The sequence below is a fragment of the Solea solea genome, chromosome 14, assembly GCF_958295425.1.
Source record: "Solea solea chromosome 14, fSolSol10.1, whole genome shotgun sequence".
NCBI lineage: Eukaryota > Metazoa > Chordata > Actinopteri > Pleuronectiformes > Soleidae > Solea > Solea solea.
This window is the reverse complement of record NC_081147.1, coordinates 11,877,094-11,897,058: the sequence shown is the minus strand read 5'-3', so window position 1 is coordinate 11,897,058 and position 19,965 is coordinate 11,877,094. Positions and strand designations below refer to the sequence as shown.

The 19,965-nt window shown below is 40.1% G+C and overlaps 1 protein-coding gene across 2 annotated transcripts in view; it reads left to right on the top strand.

Annotated features, from left to right (window-relative positions):
* aff2 (AF4/FMR2 family, member 2) overlaps nucleotides 1–19,965 on the top strand; it is a 152,813-nt gene that overhangs the window by 120,027 nt on the left and 12,821 nt on the right. The window contains exons 11-19 of one of the 2 annotated variants that reach the window (XM_058650145.1): nucleotides 4,818–4,935; nucleotides 5,679–5,787; nucleotides 5,878–6,031; nucleotides 6,234–6,449; nucleotides 7,608–7,815; nucleotides 9,330–10,400; nucleotides 10,500–10,615; nucleotides 15,496–15,748; nucleotides 18,370–18,503. In XM_058650145.1, coding sequence (XP_058506128.1) covers nucleotides 4,818–4,935; nucleotides 5,679–5,787; nucleotides 5,878–6,031; nucleotides 6,234–6,449; nucleotides 7,608–7,815; nucleotides 9,330–10,400; nucleotides 10,500–10,615; nucleotides 15,496–15,748; nucleotides 18,370–18,503 — 2,379 coding nt within the window. Of the gene's footprint in view, nucleotides 1–4,817; nucleotides 4,936–5,678; nucleotides 5,788–5,877; nucleotides 6,032–6,233; nucleotides 6,450–7,604; nucleotides 7,816–9,329; nucleotides 10,401–10,499; nucleotides 10,616–15,495; nucleotides 15,749–18,369; nucleotides 18,504–19,965 lie in introns of both variants that reach the window. The other variant, XM_058650144.1, reaches the window with a different exon arrangement.

Genomic DNA, 19,965 nt, shown 5'->3' with positions numbered 1-19,965 from the left:
AGATGCTATTAAACAGTCGTACTTTACGTTCGAATTATTACGAACTTCAGCATTAAGATGAAAATATGTGATAAATCACTGCAAGTTCCCCAAATTGGTAATTTTTTTAAATAAATCTTCAGCCCTAATATTTAGATAAGAAAAACTGGTTAATCAAATAAGTCATCCATCCCCGTTTTGCACATGTACACAGTCTTGTCTGTCACTGTGCATCATCTAGCACTGCTTTTTAATTTGACTCCTACTATGGCATGAAATTATTTCCGACGGCTGATTCCTGAGGGGAAAAAAGGCAAAAAAAAGAAAAAAAAAAGGGAAAGTGAGCCAGATGTAATGCTTTCATCCACAGTCATCTGCTTTCATCTTGTTCCTCCAGCACATACTGTTTATGTTGCCAGAAAAAAAATAGGCTAGAGAGCACTCAACTGAAAATCCCATTGAGAAGAAAAGGCATGAGTTTGCGCTTTTCTTTAATACAACATGGTATTTAAGCAAAAAAAAACAAACAAACATATCAGTGTGGGAAATGCAGACGCCTTTCATGCTTCCAGTCAATTTTATCTTTGGCAAATGAAAGGATGATATGAGGCGCCATAAAAGAAAAAAGCAACTGTCAAATTTAATAAAGGTTCATGAAAACGATGTTGATGTACAGCCCAACAGAGACTTTCTCTTATCGAATTAAAGATACATTTTAGGATGTAAACATCCAACAGTTAGACAAGAAATTTAAATATTAATACAACATATTTACATCAATCATTTTGCTGTGCACTGCCTCAGACGCTGGTATCATTTAAAGCCCAGCACATTCACAAACCCAGAGATCTTATCCAGCGTTTGCAGCAGTAATGATGAGTGTGGGAACATAACGTTTTCTACATCCGTTGATGCGTGCTTTTGCCTTGATTTCTTGCCAACGTCTCATTGTCAATATTGGCTGCCCCTTGTGGACTGGCCCCTGAGTGCCTGCATTTAACTTTCCCAGAGTTAAAAACGCAGGCACTCACACACAATAAGATGTTTTTATGACACATTAAGAAACGGTCAGACTGTATCAGTGATAAACTGTCTAGACAGGCTGCAACTCCACTCCCAATCAATCTGGATTTAGTGAAAGAGAGAGAGAGAGAGAATCCCAGATTCAAGAATCAGTTTACTTTACAACAAGGACTAACGGCTGCTGACTCACAAAACCTTAGTTCTTTTTACTTACACAATAAAATGTTCTTTAAAAGGCAAAGGGGGGGACATTAAAAGACTGAAGAACAGAAGTCCAAGAAACCTCTGCTATCCTCATTTGTCTGCCATCTCCTCCAGTATTCCATGTGTGAACAGGCTGTTCACAGTGAAACCCTGAAACAATGTTTGACAATCCGGATCCGAGAAGCATCACGTCTCAAAGATTCTTAAACACGTCATTTGTCATCAGACTCCATCTAATTTTCACATCTTAATGTTTTACTGTACAGTCCACGGCTTTACTGTTCTGCTCCCTCTCGACACTCTTGATCTCATTTTCAGCAGCAGTCAGCTGTTTTTGACAAAAAAAGGCTGTGAGAAACCTCAGCTGTACACTGCCTGCCCAGCAACCACCGTCACACAAATACTGTCCATATGTAGTGATGAGCAGTAGCATTTAGCTAAAAAGGGTAAGGATTTTACCTGTATTTGATTTCTGGATTTCTGAATTAGTTGCACTGTGGCCAAAACATTTAAAGTGAATGTAGATTTGGGGTTGTGGAAGTGTTTGTAATTGCCTTTATGTGAATCTGGAAGACTGTTTCTCTCACCGACAACAAACGCTGAGGTCATAAACGGTGGATCAGGAGATGACAGTAGATCACACGGTAGACAGACTGCTGGATAGTTGAACAGTGTTGGACAGTGTTGGCAGGGGCAATCAGGATCAAGAACAGACTGGGACCTCTAACTGGAGCAGACTGGAATGGTGTCAGTAGTGGTGGTGGTGGTGGTGGACAGCAGAGGCTCTCAATAATTTGCAGCTCAGGGTCATTGGCCAGCACTCAAGGTCACCGGGGGACTGAAGCTCTGTGACATCAAGCAGCTTTGAAATCTGTTGCTGGGGCTTGGGTTGGTGTCTGGGAAGTGAAGGCTCAAGGTCTTCACATAGGTTTTTGCCTACAGCCAAAACTGTTGATCCGTGTAAAAATCGGAATCTAACACTGATGGCCACTGTGCAAGCAGAGCGGAAGGCTTAGGGTTCAATGTCTGCTGCCTGGAAAACTGACTGGAGACGAGCAGACTGAAGTCTAAACAGCAGGGCCGCAGACTGAAAGTGTTAACCATTGTTTCTACAACTATTCTCTGTGAGCCCTGTTTAAGAATTCTTACTGTTAAACCTAATGTCTCTGAATTTCCAACAGTTCATCAAGCTCCTTTGTTAATATGTTTGCTCAGACTATTTCATGCTCACTTTATACCGTTATGAGGCCAGGGTACGATACAGTATACAAATACAGTATACAAATGTGAAATGACAGGCTAACGGAGTCTCTGGCAGGCAGGTCAGCAGGCACGCAGGCAAAAAAATCCAAATTCTCAAAGAACACAAAGGGAAAAAGTGCAGCAGTCAAACAGGAGCATGAAACCAGGGAGGTTTAACACAGAAGGTGGACAAAAGGATAGAAACTGACAAAGAGGAACACAGAGACTAAAACACACAAAAGAAACAGGATGAGAACGGCATGTGTGAAACATATCATTGTGGTGCAATCACAAAGGGAAGGAAGACAAAGACTTTATGTCTTTGTTAATGATAAGTGACTAAAGTCCCTAAACGTATGAAGTCCCTTTCAAATCACCTACGGGTCAGGGTATGTCAGGTTTTAGAAATGTTGTTTTGAACTCAAAGTGCAAGTCAATCCCACCCCGTTGTATTTTCTTGGTCCGTCTGCTTTGATAAACAGCAGCTTTTGTGTTTGTATGCTCGTCGCCTGATTAGTAAGATTCCCAGGGTAGACTAAAGGTCATCGATCTAATAGATGTTTTAATGATCACCACAGTGGCACATTGTGACAAAAATACAGTGACTATTCAGGAATGAGGTGGATGAATGAAATTCAATTTACGCTACCGAGAGAGAAAGCTGAATATACCGAATGATGACTCAATTGGAATCAAATGTGACAGCATTTCTCTTTTTATTGTGAGGCTGATTTGTCACACGGCAGTCATAATGACAACCAAACCTCAACGTGTTAATATTCTCTAACAGCTACACGCCTCGTTTTGTACATTACGAACCTTATATCAGCATTTTTTTACCCTAGTTTCTGAAGGTGTTAATATATTTCCAAATGTATTTGGCTGTGATTTAATGGGCACACACACACAGACACATAATACACACATATATGTAATGTGTCACTTTGTCAATATTGTTCCAGCCGGGACGCTAATGGAGCAAAGTGAGGTGAAAATTTGACTGAAATTGAAGGAGAGAAAGATGAAAAGACAAAAGAAATGAGTAATAATAGAAGAAAAAACATAGGGCACTGACTGCATTTATACAGTATCCGTCACTGTGTGTGTGTGTGTGTGTGTGTGTTGCCTGAGGAACAGTTGATGGATTTGCTGCTTGGCTGCTCACACAGATTGGTGTCTGCTGTGATGGCAGCCTTGAACTGAAACAACGTGCACGCACACACACACACACACACACACTCGCGCCCAGCACTACACATGATTGCAATTTCTTCCTGTGCGAGTCTGTTTGTGTGTATTCTTAAGTTCTTAAGGATGAGTGGGTGTGTGTTGCCTCTAGGAGGCCATTTCAATGTGCTGTGGAAGGATGGATGATCACCAAGCAAAGGCCAACCGACGCACCAGAGAGGACGAGACAATTCAACTGGTTCAAAAACACTGTGCTTGTGCCTTCATTAACAACACTTTGTTATATCCCCTCTGTTTATTTCTTTCTTTGTTTTATTTTCACTGAATTAGTAACAGACCTGACTTGCTTCTCTGATTATTAGACTTTTTTTTCTGAAGTGGTAAAAACAAGTCAAACAACAGGATTTGTTTTTCTTTACTTAATAGCTTAAAAAGATATTTCCTGCAGTTGTACGGAGTAGTTTTTCAAAATATTTTAATGACGAGGAAGGATGAACTGAACCTGGATAATTTCACTATGGGAAATAACAACAACAGTAGAAGTAGTAAGAAACTAAATGTAATGAGCCGACTCATTACATTACAGATTCTGCAGCAAAAAAAAAAGATATTAAAACTGAAAATACATGTCAAAACCAGAGGCTAAAACTAGCAAAAGGTTAGTAGTCCAGTGAAAGGATTGTGTGAGCAATAAATTCATTATTTTAATAAAACCATCATCTGCAGTGAAGAGACAATACCCAGTATGGCTTTCTTTTCCAAATTTACACAAAAACAACAATTTAGTCACAGTTTGTCTAAATAAAGCTAAACAAACTTTGGAGGAGGTGAAACAATTAAGCACCCTACGCGCTACTTTATGGGAGTGTTAAAATAATTTCTGCTAACATACAGTTCAGCTCATTCAGACTAGACTGGCAGGAAAACCAGAATGACAAAAACCAAAGCTAAACGTGAAGGCCGTTCATTTTCCAACAAATGCCTTAACAAATCCTAACAATAATGAAGTCAGTGATGATGACAGAACTTCAAATAAAAGTCATGAAAAAACTCCACTTGCTAAAGGCAGATCTTACAGAAATGGTTTGGGAACCACAGTTTGGCTTGATAACATCTAATTCAGGAAGGTTTATGTTCTCACAATTGTTTATTGTTATTCTTTCTTCTATTTTTTCCAAAAGTGGTGCATCGGGGAGCAGCAGCGAATCAGAGAGCAGCTCAGAGTCAGACACGGATGAATCGGAGAGCAGCTCCAGCGACAGCGAGTATAACCAGGCTTCCCGCACAAACACACCCGAGGTAGGATGACAAGTGTGTTTCTATGTGTGAATGGGAATGTTAATGGGTATTCCCTGTAGCTGTGTGTACATAATGAATTACAAGAGGGGAAACAGGAGGGAAAGTTGTAGCACAATTGAATTAAAACGACAAAATCATTTGAAGAGCAGAGGAAGCAACTATGAAACAAATATTAAAAGGAAAGAGAAATCTAAAAGAAAGAGGAAGTTCAAAAGAGAAGACATGTATGTTAAGTCAGGTGTCTCATAATCTATATAGAAGGTGCAGTGGTCCAAATGTATTCACCCGCCAATTAAAATTAAATTAATTTTAACCTTGATTTGTGCTCATATTCATGTTACTCTTGTAATAATTGCAGCTGCCACAAAATATTAAAACCAGTTACCAATTTAATTTTGAAGCTGAAATAAATACAATAGTGACATACGTCCAATGTAGGTTATATTTTCCAGTTTAGTGGTCTTTATTCTCCCTGCTTAACTACTGTTAATGTCACTTAGCGTGTAAACGGTGTCTGTACACTGAATGGCTCAGTCTTTTGGTGTGTGGCATTTTATAATTTTAATTCATGAATTCCAACTTCATTTATATCAAGTAAAAAAAAGCTTACTTTGAATTATCACTTGTTAGAACTGTGACATTCAAAGTCACAGTTATAAGTCAAGGAGATGTCGCAGAGTGTTTTTACACAGAACATTTGAAATAATCATTGAACTAAAATTACTCTTTTTTTTCCCATGTAGCCTGAGCCACCGTCCACCAACAAGTGGCAGCTGGACAGCTGGTTGAACAAGGTCCAAGCTCAAACCAAACCTCTGGTTTCTGCACAGCAAGAACATCATCATGGCACAGGTTGTTAATTATGAAAAAGTAACTGTATCCTCCATATATGTATATATAAATAAAAGGTACTAATTCTGGTGAAATGTTACACTGCTGTAGGCTCCATCACCCAGGGTCCAGAGACCTTCTCTCCATGCAGTGAAGCAGCAGTGGGAGTTGGTACAACTGCCAAGGCCAAGCCCGGTACATCCAGTAGCACCTCTGCTGCAGCTGCACCAACGGTGGAACACAAGGACACCAGAGGAACCTTTTGGTACTTATTGCACGTTTACATTTTTCGTCTTCTTTCTCAGTCACAATTTAATCTATCAAATAATATGCAACCAAAATGAAAAAAAAAAAGCGGACTCCCAGCAACTAATGAATGAGAGAGTGACACGGTGACAGGTGGATGAGCAAAAATGCTGGCAATCTGTAAAAGACAGTCAAGAAAAATGATTTCTTGTTCCCTGTAGCGTGGGCAGAGAGAAGGCCAAGGCCAAGCTCAGCCAGAAGACCTCGGGGGAAAACCAAAGGTCCAAGATGAGGCTGTCACCGGCCCTGCTGTCAGGCCCAGAGGTCACAACCCCGAGGAGGAACACCACAGGGAAAAAACAGCCCAGACGGACAGAGAGGTCAAACAGTGTGGAGGATAATCAGAACCAGACATGGAGCAGAGCAAACCAGCACAGGTAAAGAAGGAAAATGGTGATATTTTCTTTATATTTAAAAAAAAATAAGTCGCTCCATCTCCATCCTAAAACTATGAATCCTTTACAGTTCACATTAAAAATGTGTGTTAGGGTGTTAATTGGCAATACCTTGCAGTACAGTACATTTGCAATGGGGAGGAAATATTATGGTTATTATTATGATTTCTTTGTTATCCAGAGCAAAGAAATTAAGAAAATACTCACATTTAAGAAGCTTAAACAATCGGAAATTTTGATTTAATCATGAAAAAAGCTTTGTACAGATTAATCGATTATCAAAATAGTTGTTGATTCATTTAGTAATCGATTAATAATTGATTCATCAAATAATTGTTTCAGCTCTAAATGATAATATTATGTGATTCCCAGCTTGGTAACACAGCAATGGTAATAGTGAAAATAAGGAGATATATTACAGTAATACCATGTTACTTCCAAAGTCATATCCAGGTTATGATTATTACTATGGGCTACTCTCACTATACTACCCTTACATAAAAATGATAAAATTGAAATGAATCCTTCCTTATACCCACCCTTCCACATATATTACTATTGAAATCACTTCACTATTACAAAATTAGTACAATAATATAATGATATTGTTGATATCATTATATAAGTGATGATAAGTGTGCTCTGGTATTTCTCAAGAACAAAAACAAATACGATTCATTCTTGCCTGGTCTATTATAAGCACCATGTCATTTATTAGCTACGACTTCTCACACTTGACTACTCAGAATTGTCACTTACAGTTGAGAGCTAACGGCGGCTCCAGTGCACCGTCATGATTTCTGGCAGCTCACCACTGAACACATCAGCTGTGAAAAATGTTCAGTCTGACAAAATGGCAGCTCAGCTTGACATCAGGCTAATTTCACCCTCTTCTCCATCAGTCACTTCTGTTGTTCCCTTTTTCCCCATTTTAAGCTTTCCCATACACAAACAAGTTTAGCTAAATACATGCTGTTTTCAATTATTTCATGCCGTCTTATTTTATTTCATAATTTTCTCCATTCTGTATTGAACAACGGCCCCCCTGGGGCTGACCAAAGAAACATCAGGAACAGCGCTCAATCGTGAATCTGATTTGTTTAGTGATGGCTCCTCACGCTGTGTTTTCTCCCACAGCAGCCCTGTTGCTACGAGGGACAAGGACCTGTTGCCTTCGTCCTCCCTGGAGCATCAGAACCCACCGAGGTCTCGAAGCAAAACCCCCAGTGGGAAAACAGCCCCCAGGAAGGAGCCTCGCAGCGCTACCACCTCCAGCAACAATACCATCACCCCACCAGCTGTGCTTCAGCAAACGCCTGTGCCAATACCTGCTGTCGGCGTGAACCAGGTTAGTTTCGGAGGAGGTGCGTGAACCAAGGGAGAAATTGCACACAGACAGCTGGGGTAAATTACTTCAACACCATAGGGAAGATTCCCTTCACCTCCAAACATCTGGAAGAACGCCTCAATTCCAAGTCCAACACACTGTCCATGTATCCTGTAACGATCACTTCATCTTATAGTCTCTGGATGATGTCATAAAAATTTTCAGCATAAGAAATAGTAGCATTACAGGATTATTATGGCAAATGTGCACAAGAGAGAGAAATATAACTGAATCCTCCTCCATCGTTTTAACCTATGAGTTAATGCTCAGTGGTTTTTATGAAGATTAGATCGTTTCAAGGAGAAAAAGAGAGCGAGAGAGAGAGAGTCACTTGTACACTCAAATGACTTTGTGTAAGTGAGTCATATAGAAAAAGGTGCATGGAAGAACAGGAATTGTACCAATAAAAACTATTAGATGAGATGAAAATATCATATTTAGTATTTGGCAATGGATTCAAAAATATCACTTGCTCTCAGTGTCATTACAGAGTAACAAATTAAAGGCTCTTTGTCACTGGCATGCAGGTTAGAAGCAACAACCACCTAAACTACTAATTAATTCCTTCTACACACTAGGGACAACAGCAGAACAACAAAGAACACTCAGCCAGTACATGTCTGACCCTGACATCTGCCACCTCTTTAACACCAGTGATGGGTGAGGTGTTATCACCACGGCAACCATTCAGACTTCAAAACCTCATCAGTTATTTTTGTAGCCACATAATTCATCATTAAATGCCTACTTAATCGTTGTTATGAATGCAACGTAGCTGTAATCGGCAACAAAGAAACAAAATAAAGAAAAATTCATTAGGGTTAAAAGGCAAAACATACTGACTGAATATTATAATTAATAATGACATTTAAATTGTTAATTAATTATGAATACAAGGATTCAGAGTTAAATTGTGGGGTTGCAGCAGCTAACTGAATTGAATTGGAATGATTTATTTTTTTTAAACGTAACAAAGAAAGAAGGAAATAATCACAGTTAAGAAGCTGGAAAAACAGAAAACTTGTTTTACTTATTAATAAAACACGCAAAGCAATTAACCCATGATCAAAATAGTTGACAGGCTATGTCGTAATCAGCTCTAGTGTCAACACCGCTTTCTAGAAAAGCAAGGAAATGCTTCTGTCAGGAGGGTAAATAATAATTTCCCTCAATATAAATATTCACTATGGTTCAGTATATATCAAAGTAATTGTATGTGTTGTGGTTTTCTGTCCATTAAGAATTTTTAAACCCCACTTAACTGGTTTCTTCAACATTACTTTAGGAGCAAAAAGTGTTCAACGATTTGACATTTCATTGCGATAATTATATTTGAAGACTGATTTGAACAATTTTTTTGAACCGCTTTTGTCTATATTACAGAGCCCTATAGCTGTATATGAATTATTATCATGACATTATCATTATTAACTACCTAAAATCGTCCCCTTTTTCTTTTCTTTTCTCTCAAACAGGATAAGGATAAAAGGAAGCACAGAGGCCCGAGCACCAGAATCACACCCAAGTCCCGGGAATTCATTGAAACGGATTCGTCCTCCTCCTCCTCAGAATGTCACTCTGAGTCAGAGGAAGCCATTAAAATCCCTGCTCTGCCACAGACGACACGCGCTGCAATTAACACGCAGACTCTGTCCAACATGCACATGCACGCGCCTCTCCTACCATGCCTTGGCTCCGCTGCAAGTTTGGGGGGTCTGGGAACATTTGGAGGAAAAGGGCTGCGAGTCAAAGATGGCGGTAATGTGACCGTTAATGGTAGCAGCAGCACTAATAGTAGCATTAGCAGCGGGAATAATGGCAGCAGTAACAGCTGTAACTCCCTAAGCATTAGCAACATAAGTGGTTCATTTGGTACATCTGTTCCTGATCCTGGAGGGTTAGGAGGGCAGTGTAAGGACCCGGAGTCCATGTCACCACCTTCGAACACGGGACACGAGGTGCCTCTGTCCCCCCTAAGGGACTATCAGGAGAGCCAGAGTTTATGGGTCAAAATTGACCTCAGTCTGCTCAGCAGGGTACCGGTTCAGGGTTTGGGGGAAAGATCCAGGGTGGGTCTCGCAGAAAGGGATGGGAGTGAAGGGAGAGACAGAGAGAGGCAGGGAGAGAGGACAGGTGTGGCAGAGAGAGAGAGACAGAAGCAGGAAGACAGAGAGTGGTCAGGGCTGAGGGAAAGACAGAGGTTAACTAAAGGGGAGCGACAGGAGGAGGAAAATGAGCGACTAGTTCAGGACAGAGAGAGGCAAGGTGACAGAGACCGATTAACAGAGAGAGAGAGGCAGACAGACAGAGAGGACAGAGAACGATTAGGGCTCGGGGAGAGGGAGAGGACAATGGCGAGGGAGAGAGAGAAAGTATGCGTGGGACTGGGCGCTCTGGAAAACTCCTCTGTGCCAGAGCAGAGCAATACCAGGCTAGCTGGGCGGACAGAGAGAGGAGAGAACGAAGGTAAACACAGGAGACAAGCAGCCGGGAACATGATGGTCTCAACAGAGAAACACACCAGCAAGAACAAGAGGAAACACAAGGTGTGTTGACACTAACTAGTCTGGGTTATATTCATCAATCCCCATTATATTGCATACGCTTATTCTCTCCGGCTCTAACTCATCCGTCTATATTCTCAGTCGGACCACACCGAGTCACCAGTCAACGGCAGTAAGAAGCTGCGACTGGACAAAGACTGTCAGCTCCTCCCTCCCTGCATCTCTCCAATACACAACCACAAGAACAGCTCTACAGAGTAAGTACCAGCATAGCTCTCTGAAGCCCATTTCACACTAGGGCTGAACAAGTCCAAGTAACACAGTTAGCAAATTGCAATGGCGACATTTTTGGTGTGTTTCCACTGAGTGGAACGGTTCGGTGCGGTGCGGTATGTATTTTTTGCATTTTAATTAGGAATAGTACCAAAAGACCCTTCCCTTACAGTACCAGGGTAATGGTATGATACGGGTGGAGCTAGATCCACGAGCCACGACAGTGGGCTGGATGGCTCGATGTCCTCCATTGTCTGCTGTGTTGTTTTCTGCTGTGTCGCGTTCACACCCCGCCTACCAAGTAAAGGCATTCTTATCAATCTAAACGCAAGCCTGACCCACTTTATTGGTCTAAACTGTACCGTACCAAACCCAACTGTACCATGATGGAAAAGAGCTTTCTGATATGCCAAATAAAAAAGTGCAATAAAAGCATATTTAAATTAATTCAGTATTAAGTATAATTCAGTGATTAGTTAATATTATGATGATGGCATTTGGTCATGCTTGAGCTTGTTTTAAAACTTGAACAGTATATAAAGCTTTACGCTTAAAAAATGCTTGTGTAAATCAACTCACAGTCACAATATCTGATATTTTACGTCAATTGTTCAGTTCACAGTACACAACTTTGAGTTCAGACTACTCATTGTTTCACTAGGAGAAGTAAGACTAATATGTCGACTCCCTGAAGTATTTTGTTCACAAAAACAAGGTGTAAGGAGTGACAGGAAGTGCTTGGTTTTTCTACAGCTAACACTTTTCTTGAAACAGCAAAGTGTGTGATTTCTGTTTTGTTTCTTTTGTTTTTTTGATGTTGACTTGCCTTTGCCACCTTCGTCTCTGTGGTGGAAAGGGAATTACTGTTCCACTTTTCCGCCTAACGCCTCCACCTTGTCCTGTTCTGTGATTGGCTGGGGCTTTCACAGATTCCGTCTAGATTTGAGTCATGTGTCCATGAGACATCGATGAGTCTCTCTAATAACGTCTTAGAATAGTTCAGCTCATGCTCTGATAGGAGGCTTTCGACACTGAATTAAACATCTGGTTGTGAAGTGGAAAATTACACTGAAAGTTGTGCATTGTGAACTCGGCTTAAGGGACTAACCAGGAGAAGAGGGTACACAATTCTGCAGCAAAGCATGAGCAAAAATTCAGTTTTCAGGCAAAAAGTTCAGGAGAAAATCTAGAAATGGGCAGATACTGTATCAATATCCACCCACTGTGAAGAGTGAATGTTTTGAATACATTTTATCCAGCACTCACACAAAAATGAATACCTCGACAAATCATTCACTACATCACACACTGGGTTTGTTACTATATCACGACACCGTATTGTCCGTCTTCTCCGTTCTTCACCTCAGTTCCTCACCGAACACCACAGCCCTCATGTGACCGTAGCACCAACACCAGACGAGTTTATCAAGTTCACCGGAGACTGGAGTATTTTTAGGAAGGTTTAACATTTGTAATGTGCTGATGAAGTCATTAAAGAGGTGAGTCCAATTCACACTGTGACATGAGGATGACACAGTGTGAATTTCAGCATTCCACTTGAATTATTAAAAACAGACTGTGCGGGCTGCTGCTATAAATAAGCCTCGGTGTCACAGACATGGAGGAACGACTTCAATAACATCTCAGTGTTGTGAGAGAGTTTACAGTAGGGGGAAAGTGGAAGGGAAAGAGGGGGTGACCTGGGATTGAACCCATGACATTGTGGGGCATTTTTCCACTTATGAGCTATGAAACCTGCATCACTCTGCTTAGGCTCACATTTGGTCAAAATATTCTTGTAAAAGTCTTGTTGATCGTTTGATGCAATCTCTCAAAACACATTTGGAGTGGTCTGGGATCACATGGCTACATTCTTTTACATGTGTGAATGCAAATCCATCCTCTGGACACAGTAAACACGACCACCTCAGTTGATGTCCTCTGAATCACAGCAGTTTCACAGTGAACTGAAAGTAAATGGGGTTTATTGGTGGATAGAATATAATAGAAAGCTTTGTTGTCCTTGTATACAGTAGAATATAATGTAATGTTTTGCAACCAGCAGTAGATGCAGTCATAGAGACAATGGCAAAGCAAAACCCTGAGGTGGCTGCCACACAGGGAATAAATAATGGATAAATATCCATTATATAATATATATATATATATATATAAATATATTTACAGTAATTACACATTATAAATTTATTGCACAGGTGAGGAACATCAAAAGGTTTGTGTCTGCAACTCAAACTGTCCCTGAATCTGCAGGTGCAGGTTTTAATTGACCTGTAGCGCCTGTCAGAGGGCAACAGGTAGAAGAGATCATGAGCTGTGGGGTTGGCGGAGTCTTTAGTTATTGCTTATTATTTTGAAGATGCAGTGGGAACTGGAACTGTGATTTATCTGTGGCTTTAAGCACAGTATCAACACTGATCACACAACCAAATACACAGACAACAGACTCATGGGTCCTGTTGGGTCTAAGGTCTTAATCTGAGTGATTATGTAATGTAGTGTTTTGAGATGATGTATGTTATAAATTGGCACTATACAAATAAAATTGAACTGAATTGAAATAGTTTAGACTTGTTAAAAAAAAATTCATTCCTTCACACAGACAGAAATCACATTTGTGTGTATTTGCATACATGGTAGTGAAGTGGTTGACACACACACACACACATTTTAATGCCAGGTGTCAACAGTTATACTTAATGCTGAACGTGTCTAAATATGGTAATAGGTCCAGATTGTAACCCTCCTCTCACATAGTCCCTTGGCCCTAAAAGCATAAGTGGTATGTCTGATGGACGGAAGCCAAAAATGTCTCTCTGGCCGAGAAATAGTTGAATCATTGCACATGTATTACAGAGGAATATTTGGCAGATATACTGTGGCCATTTTGTGCTGTAAATCTCTGAACTTATTATCTCTTTAAAATAACTAGGAGATTGTGTATGCTTTGCTGCACGTGTGCCTACCCCTATCCTTTAAAGGACTCTGTATTGACTTCCATTCATTTGGACAGCCTGACAAAAGCCTTATCCATTAACCTAACCGAAACCCTCACCTTAACCATAACCACAGTTCAAATCTTAGACCTAAACTTAACCTCAGAAATGAGGTTCTGCCTCAATACGACCAGGTTTTGGTCTCCATGAGGACTACTGGTCCTGACTAGGTCAGTATTTATGCCAGAAAAGGTCCTAAAGAGGTAAAAAATACAAGTACAAGTACACACACACACACACACACACACACACAGGTATCTACTTGAACATAGACAGACACACAGTTGCACACAAATTAGCATAATCGTACACACAAACACACCAGCATACATCAATTATGCTGCACACAGGCAAAAAAAGCATACACATACACTTGCACATTCTCACAAACACACACACACACACACACACACACACACAACTAATTAGTCTTTGTCTCCCTGGTTTTGTATATTATCACTAATGTTGGGGCCTGGGGCGTTGTTCTGCGAGCTCAGCAACTTCTCTCTCTGCATCAAACCCCCAGAGTTTCCAGGCAGAGGAAAAGTATAAAAATATTAACCATTGAGCTGCAAACAATGAGTCACAGGAGCCACAATAAGGCAGCTGAGGGATTAATGGTTGATGCTCAAGCAGGGAAGCCTGAGTCACAACAATTTTAAAAAGAAACATCAATCAGTAATGAAATTACAACATAGTTAGACAATGATATCCCAGTGCAATCTATAAGTACGGTTTACACACTCAATGTCTGTGTACTTTATTTTAATCAATACCCCAAAAAAAAAAGGGAAAAAAATAAGTGTGAGTAATAACGACAGAAATAATAGCCTAATGGGAGCATTTTAGTCTCAAGATGCAAGTTCAAGAAAAGTCATAGCATAAGCTCAAGGGGGATTAGGTGGCTTTAGAGTTTAACAGGAGGGTCGGGCTGTTAGAAGGATCATGTTTGGAGGTCACCAGGGACAGTTTAGTGGAATGGTGGTGCAGGAGTGCTCGAAAACTGGAGGAAAAAAAACATAATGAAATTATACTACATGGTCTCTATACTTCCAGAGCTCCCAACAGTGATCTTCACAGATATTGCATAAAAAATACTGCTCTGTTTGGCCACTTATACACATAAATGATTCTCCTTGATATCAACCAATGCAATGGTTTTATTCTCATTATTAAATCTCCATCATGTACACAGCATGTTTCTGAGGATCCAGTGAGACAGAAAGCTGAGGTCATAGTGGTTTAGTCCCCGTTTTACCTAACATAAAAACCACTTGAGCTGCTGAAGTTAGTGCAGTGATAGTAAGAGAGAGACTGAAAGAATTTTAATCTGATAACACCAAAATGTATTTCCTTTGGCTGAGAGGTGTGTGGTACCACCGCAAAGCAACGACTATATGAATAGGAATGATAAAAGTGTATTTTCTACAATATTTGTAGGTCTATGAAACATTCATCTGTTTACGCAGTGAAGAAGCATTTGGAGTCAACAGCTGCTCTGGCAGCAGTGGCTACAGGAGACGCTGCAGTCTTATGACGGATTATTTGTTAGTTCTCATTTGTTATGTGTTTATTTTTAGAATTATTGTCACCCTAAATATTGTGAACAGCTGGTGACATCTCTGAAAGCCGTAGAAAGTTGTAGTTTCTAATGCGGTGACTTATACAACTGAATAATAACCCCCAAATAGAAATGCAGCATTAACTTACCTCTTCATCTCATTTAACCAATATACAAAAGTAATTTGGATAAATAGAGTAAAGATACGTATGTAATAAAACTGAAGGATTCAGTGTCATTGCCACCGCTTTGTCATTTGAGTGGCTTTGTGTGTATGTGTTTTCTGTAGCTCTCTGAACAGGAAGCAGTCTCGGCGGCGCAACGAGAAGCTGCTACCTCCCCTCTTGTCCCCGCTCTCTGACGAGCCCCCACGTAAACGGACCTGCGACAGCAGTACGTCTCTGAACCAGGACGGAGGCACCACAGGGATTCTGCCCTGCTCCACGACGTCCACATCCACCACCTCCTCCTCCTCCTCCTCCTCCTCTCACAGGCACAGGAGAGGTGAAGTCAAGGTGTCGGCACATGCGAGAAATGGCAGCGTGAGTCCCTTTTGCACAGTTGTATACTGACAGACAGTGTTGGTTAAGTTACTTATATATTACATATCACTCGTCACTTATATTTCATTATTACTTTCTCTGCCAAGTAACACGTTAAGTTACTTTCACCAAAACACCTGCTGGAGCGTTGGTGGCGGGTCACGTTCAACACAGCCAGGCTTTCTTTCAGTGGAATAAAGTGCTGATGGTGTGAATCCATAAGTTATGTACAGTAATCACTAAATGAATATGCGTTTATAAACGTGATAACTGTAGACCTTTATAAACAGTTATTCCATTATAATTGCCAATAAAGTTTACATTTAAAAGTTTTGGGGCAAATCAGGGTTAAAATCATTTTATTGAAATATGCCCGTCTTTAATACAGAGAATAAACTAATTCATTCATCAATATTTCACTACCCACAAAACCAGCACTGTGAAACGGACAGTTGCAGAAAAAAACAGACCATAAAATCATCATCCTCAGTGTTTTATGAAACTGTTCATTCATCCAGTGTTGGATGTTTATCTCAGACACTACATTAATATTACCTGAAACAAATTAAGGAAAAATTATTTTGTGAATTAAAGCTCTTGGCTTTATTGTGAGACTTCTGTTTTTCAGCAAATAGCAGGCTACACTTTGAGAAAATGCATCCGACACATCTTAACCTTTCTTGCAAGCCCTCTTATAAAAGGTCCTCCCCCAAAACAAGGACGTTTTAGTCAGGTTTAGGCAGGTTAGTGACAGAAATGCAGACATTCATTCTGTGTTTATTATAGTTTTGTAAGGGCTACACACACAAACTTTATTTGTGGATGGCTGTCAAGGCGTGAAAAGGATTTAAAAATAAAAATGAGAAATGTAAATTCCATGCAACAGCAGCGCGAGTAACGCTTTGATCGTGTACACTCCTCTAGACTCTTTTTCTTTCTCTCTAAAGGTCACTCACACTGACACGGAGACGGACACACGCACCAACACATCTATACAGTCAGCCTCATTAAAAACTTTATTTTGTGCTGGAGAGGATTTACCGCAGCTTTTGAATGAGCTCGCACATAAAATTTGTAAATTAAAAAGTTAGTTTCACATGAATAAATGATCATTAAACGTGAACAAAACAAAACTTGTGATTTATGGAAAGTTACAACTGAGTGGCAGGGGTAAATGAAATGTTTCGCATCTAATTTCTAATTTAACGAGAGACTATAAAATCTACTGGAAACCTTATATCAAACATTTATTTGTTTTATGCTTTTTGGGCGTGTATATAGGTGCATTTCAGTCAAGCAGATATTCATTTATCCATTGTAAATTTATGTCCCTTCTGTTTGTTTAAATAAACTTTTGTTGTTAGCAATAATCATTGAATTTATTTTACACAGTGGTATAATTTTAAACAGTTTGATTATTTATCTTTCTGTCATCCGTTTTTTTTGTGCATATGCATAGGTCAGCGTTTCCGTGAAGGACCACGCCTTTCCCCGTCGTTTTAGTTTTAACAACAAACTTTGCAGAGAAAGCGGCATACACCTTCTTTTGTGTGTACAAAAACTTCATAAATGAGGCCCAAGGTTCATAGAGAGAATAATATGTAAAAACGTATTTGTTTGTTTGTATAACATGTATATAGATTTGTATTGGGAGTTGGTGCGCACAGTTCAATTTAAATCTTTGCAATAGAGTAGGACTTAAAGTGATAATGTGCAATACAAATACTGTAGATATCTGTTACATTCAAACCATTGCCGAATGAGTTCACACAATGCTCATTAAGTTGATCAGCTTTTCTCAGTACAGCAGTTCTTTCGTTGTCATGTCCATGGCAACATTTCCGTGCTACACAGAGTGATGCATTTTATGTCACGACTTGAGCTGTCGAGGCGGTAGAAGCACTCAGTGCGAGTTAAGACTTCATACAGCAGCACTATGGCTAAAAACACCAATCACGATTTTACCTTCTCACCAACGTGAGTCTGCCTGACTCACGTGTGTGCCTACATGTGCACCTCACAGTTTTCTGGATGCAATCAGAATGAGTAATGCTACAGTAGAAGATAGCACACTTTCTGTCACACATTCTCTCTCTTTTTCTATGTGTGTGTGTGTGTGTGAGAGAGAGAGAGAGATTGGGGAGAGTAGAAGAGAAACTAGGTCAAATCAGGATTGCAGTGTTTTGGCAATTACTCAGAGATCCACAGGGGGCGATATAGGCTCCACACTGGATCGTTAATTAGTCCAGACTTCTTCTTAATTTTTTTGGATTTGAAATATAATTCACAACAGAACCCAACCATCAGCAAGCATTGATACATTTAAAAAATGTATGTATTTAAATTAAAGTTTTCCTTCTTTCATTCTGACACATAATAGCTACACTACATATGACAAATGATTTCCGGGCAACATAGGACTGACGGAGGGATTTGTTGCTGAAGAATATTAAAACCCATTGCATCTAATCATTCTTTAAAGCACAACTCCACTCACAGACTGCTGTAATCCAGCTGGCAGAGTGAATCCATCACTGTGAATGAGCGTTGTAATAGCTGACACACAATAAGGCTAATTAATACCATTACAACAATAGACTTCTATGTCATCCCTACTACAGGAAATGGATCCCTCCAGCGAGAAGCCCTGTGGAGATGGTTACCATGCCAACGGACAGTCAGACTCCGATGTGTGGACGGAACCACCGATGGATCCTGCCGAGCCTCGCAGGCCAAAGCTGTCGTTTAGTGACACGTATGTACACGCACGGTTTATCACACACATACCAGTATTTACACTTACATCACCACTTCAATACTCTTAATATGACTTTGGATAAAATATCCGGTACGTATGATTGTATTAGTGTATAACAGCTGTATAATAAATGTTTGATTTTGTAACTAGAACATGTGCTAAGTTTTGAAGCAGAAGTTTACTACCAACTGAGGGACAACTCGGCTCACATAAACCAGATGCTTAAACCAAGGAAGACAGAGTTGTAAAAGAGTGTTGACATCCTTTCTAATATGCAAAAGCCACAGTAGTTCCCTAACATGCTTGGCGGGGGGGGGGGGGGGGTTTAGATCAAGATTTTCTTGATCTACCAAAAACATCTAAACATCACTCTTGTTCATATCCACTTGCATAACTCACATGGATTTTGTGTAACTACTTGATTTCATTTGTCATGACATTTGTCAGGTATTTTCATTTTACGTGAAAGCATATGCTTTTAATCAAAATATGCATATAATTGTGTCTTTTCTCTCCTTGGTGCCTGGTAATTACATTGTTTTGAGGCTGAACAGAGAGTGTTTTTGTTTGTTTTGTGCCATAAAACAGTTTGTTTTATGGCACAAAATGATCTTCCGGGGAGTTTCAGGAAAGTGGGGAAATTAGTGAAAGGGTTGAAAACTCTAGTGCCGGCAACCCTGAGCCATAGAGTGGCTGCTAATTGTCTCCACCATGACCCAATACAAAATCCTGTCGACCCCAACCAACACTAATGGAGAGAGAACACCAGCACTGGCAGCTGCATGATGGTCCACCAATTATCAAGTAGCTGCTGTCAAAAAAAATAACACTACATGCCAGTTTCACCTGAACTTTACAAGTCACACTTATCTGCCTGCAGACTTGACTTCTTCCACCCCGCTGGTTCCCTGCGGCAACTCAATACAGTTCAACACTGTGGTGCAGGGCGGTGAATGAAGCTGACCACTTCAATCACCAAGACTCTCTGCATTCTTTCAGATATTTTTGTTAAAACATCTCATCCGTTATCATCATCTCTTTACAGCCCGACTTATTTCTTATGTAATTCATCCAAGTTTAGGGATAATACATCTGTACAGTGTGCATTGGTGTTTTTAAAAAATGCACTAATGGGCACACGGTGGCCAATGACTATATTGTGGGTGGTAGAAAATGGCTGTAAATACCTCACCACTGCTTCCGCTGATGCGTCTTACAATTATTTGTCCCAAAGGGTTTGTGCAGTATTTATGAAACAACATGTTTTGATGTTGTACTAAGGTTACACCAAGCCTGGGGTGTGTATATCTAAATAGGCTCCTGTATATAACACACTGCAAGTGCCTTGAAGTGACTGATTATGTAAATCGATAACATACAGAGGTTTTGTTAAATTACGCGTTGATGCAAACATGCAACATTGTGTGTTTATTTTTTTTTTTTTCTTCTCCGCTGTTCT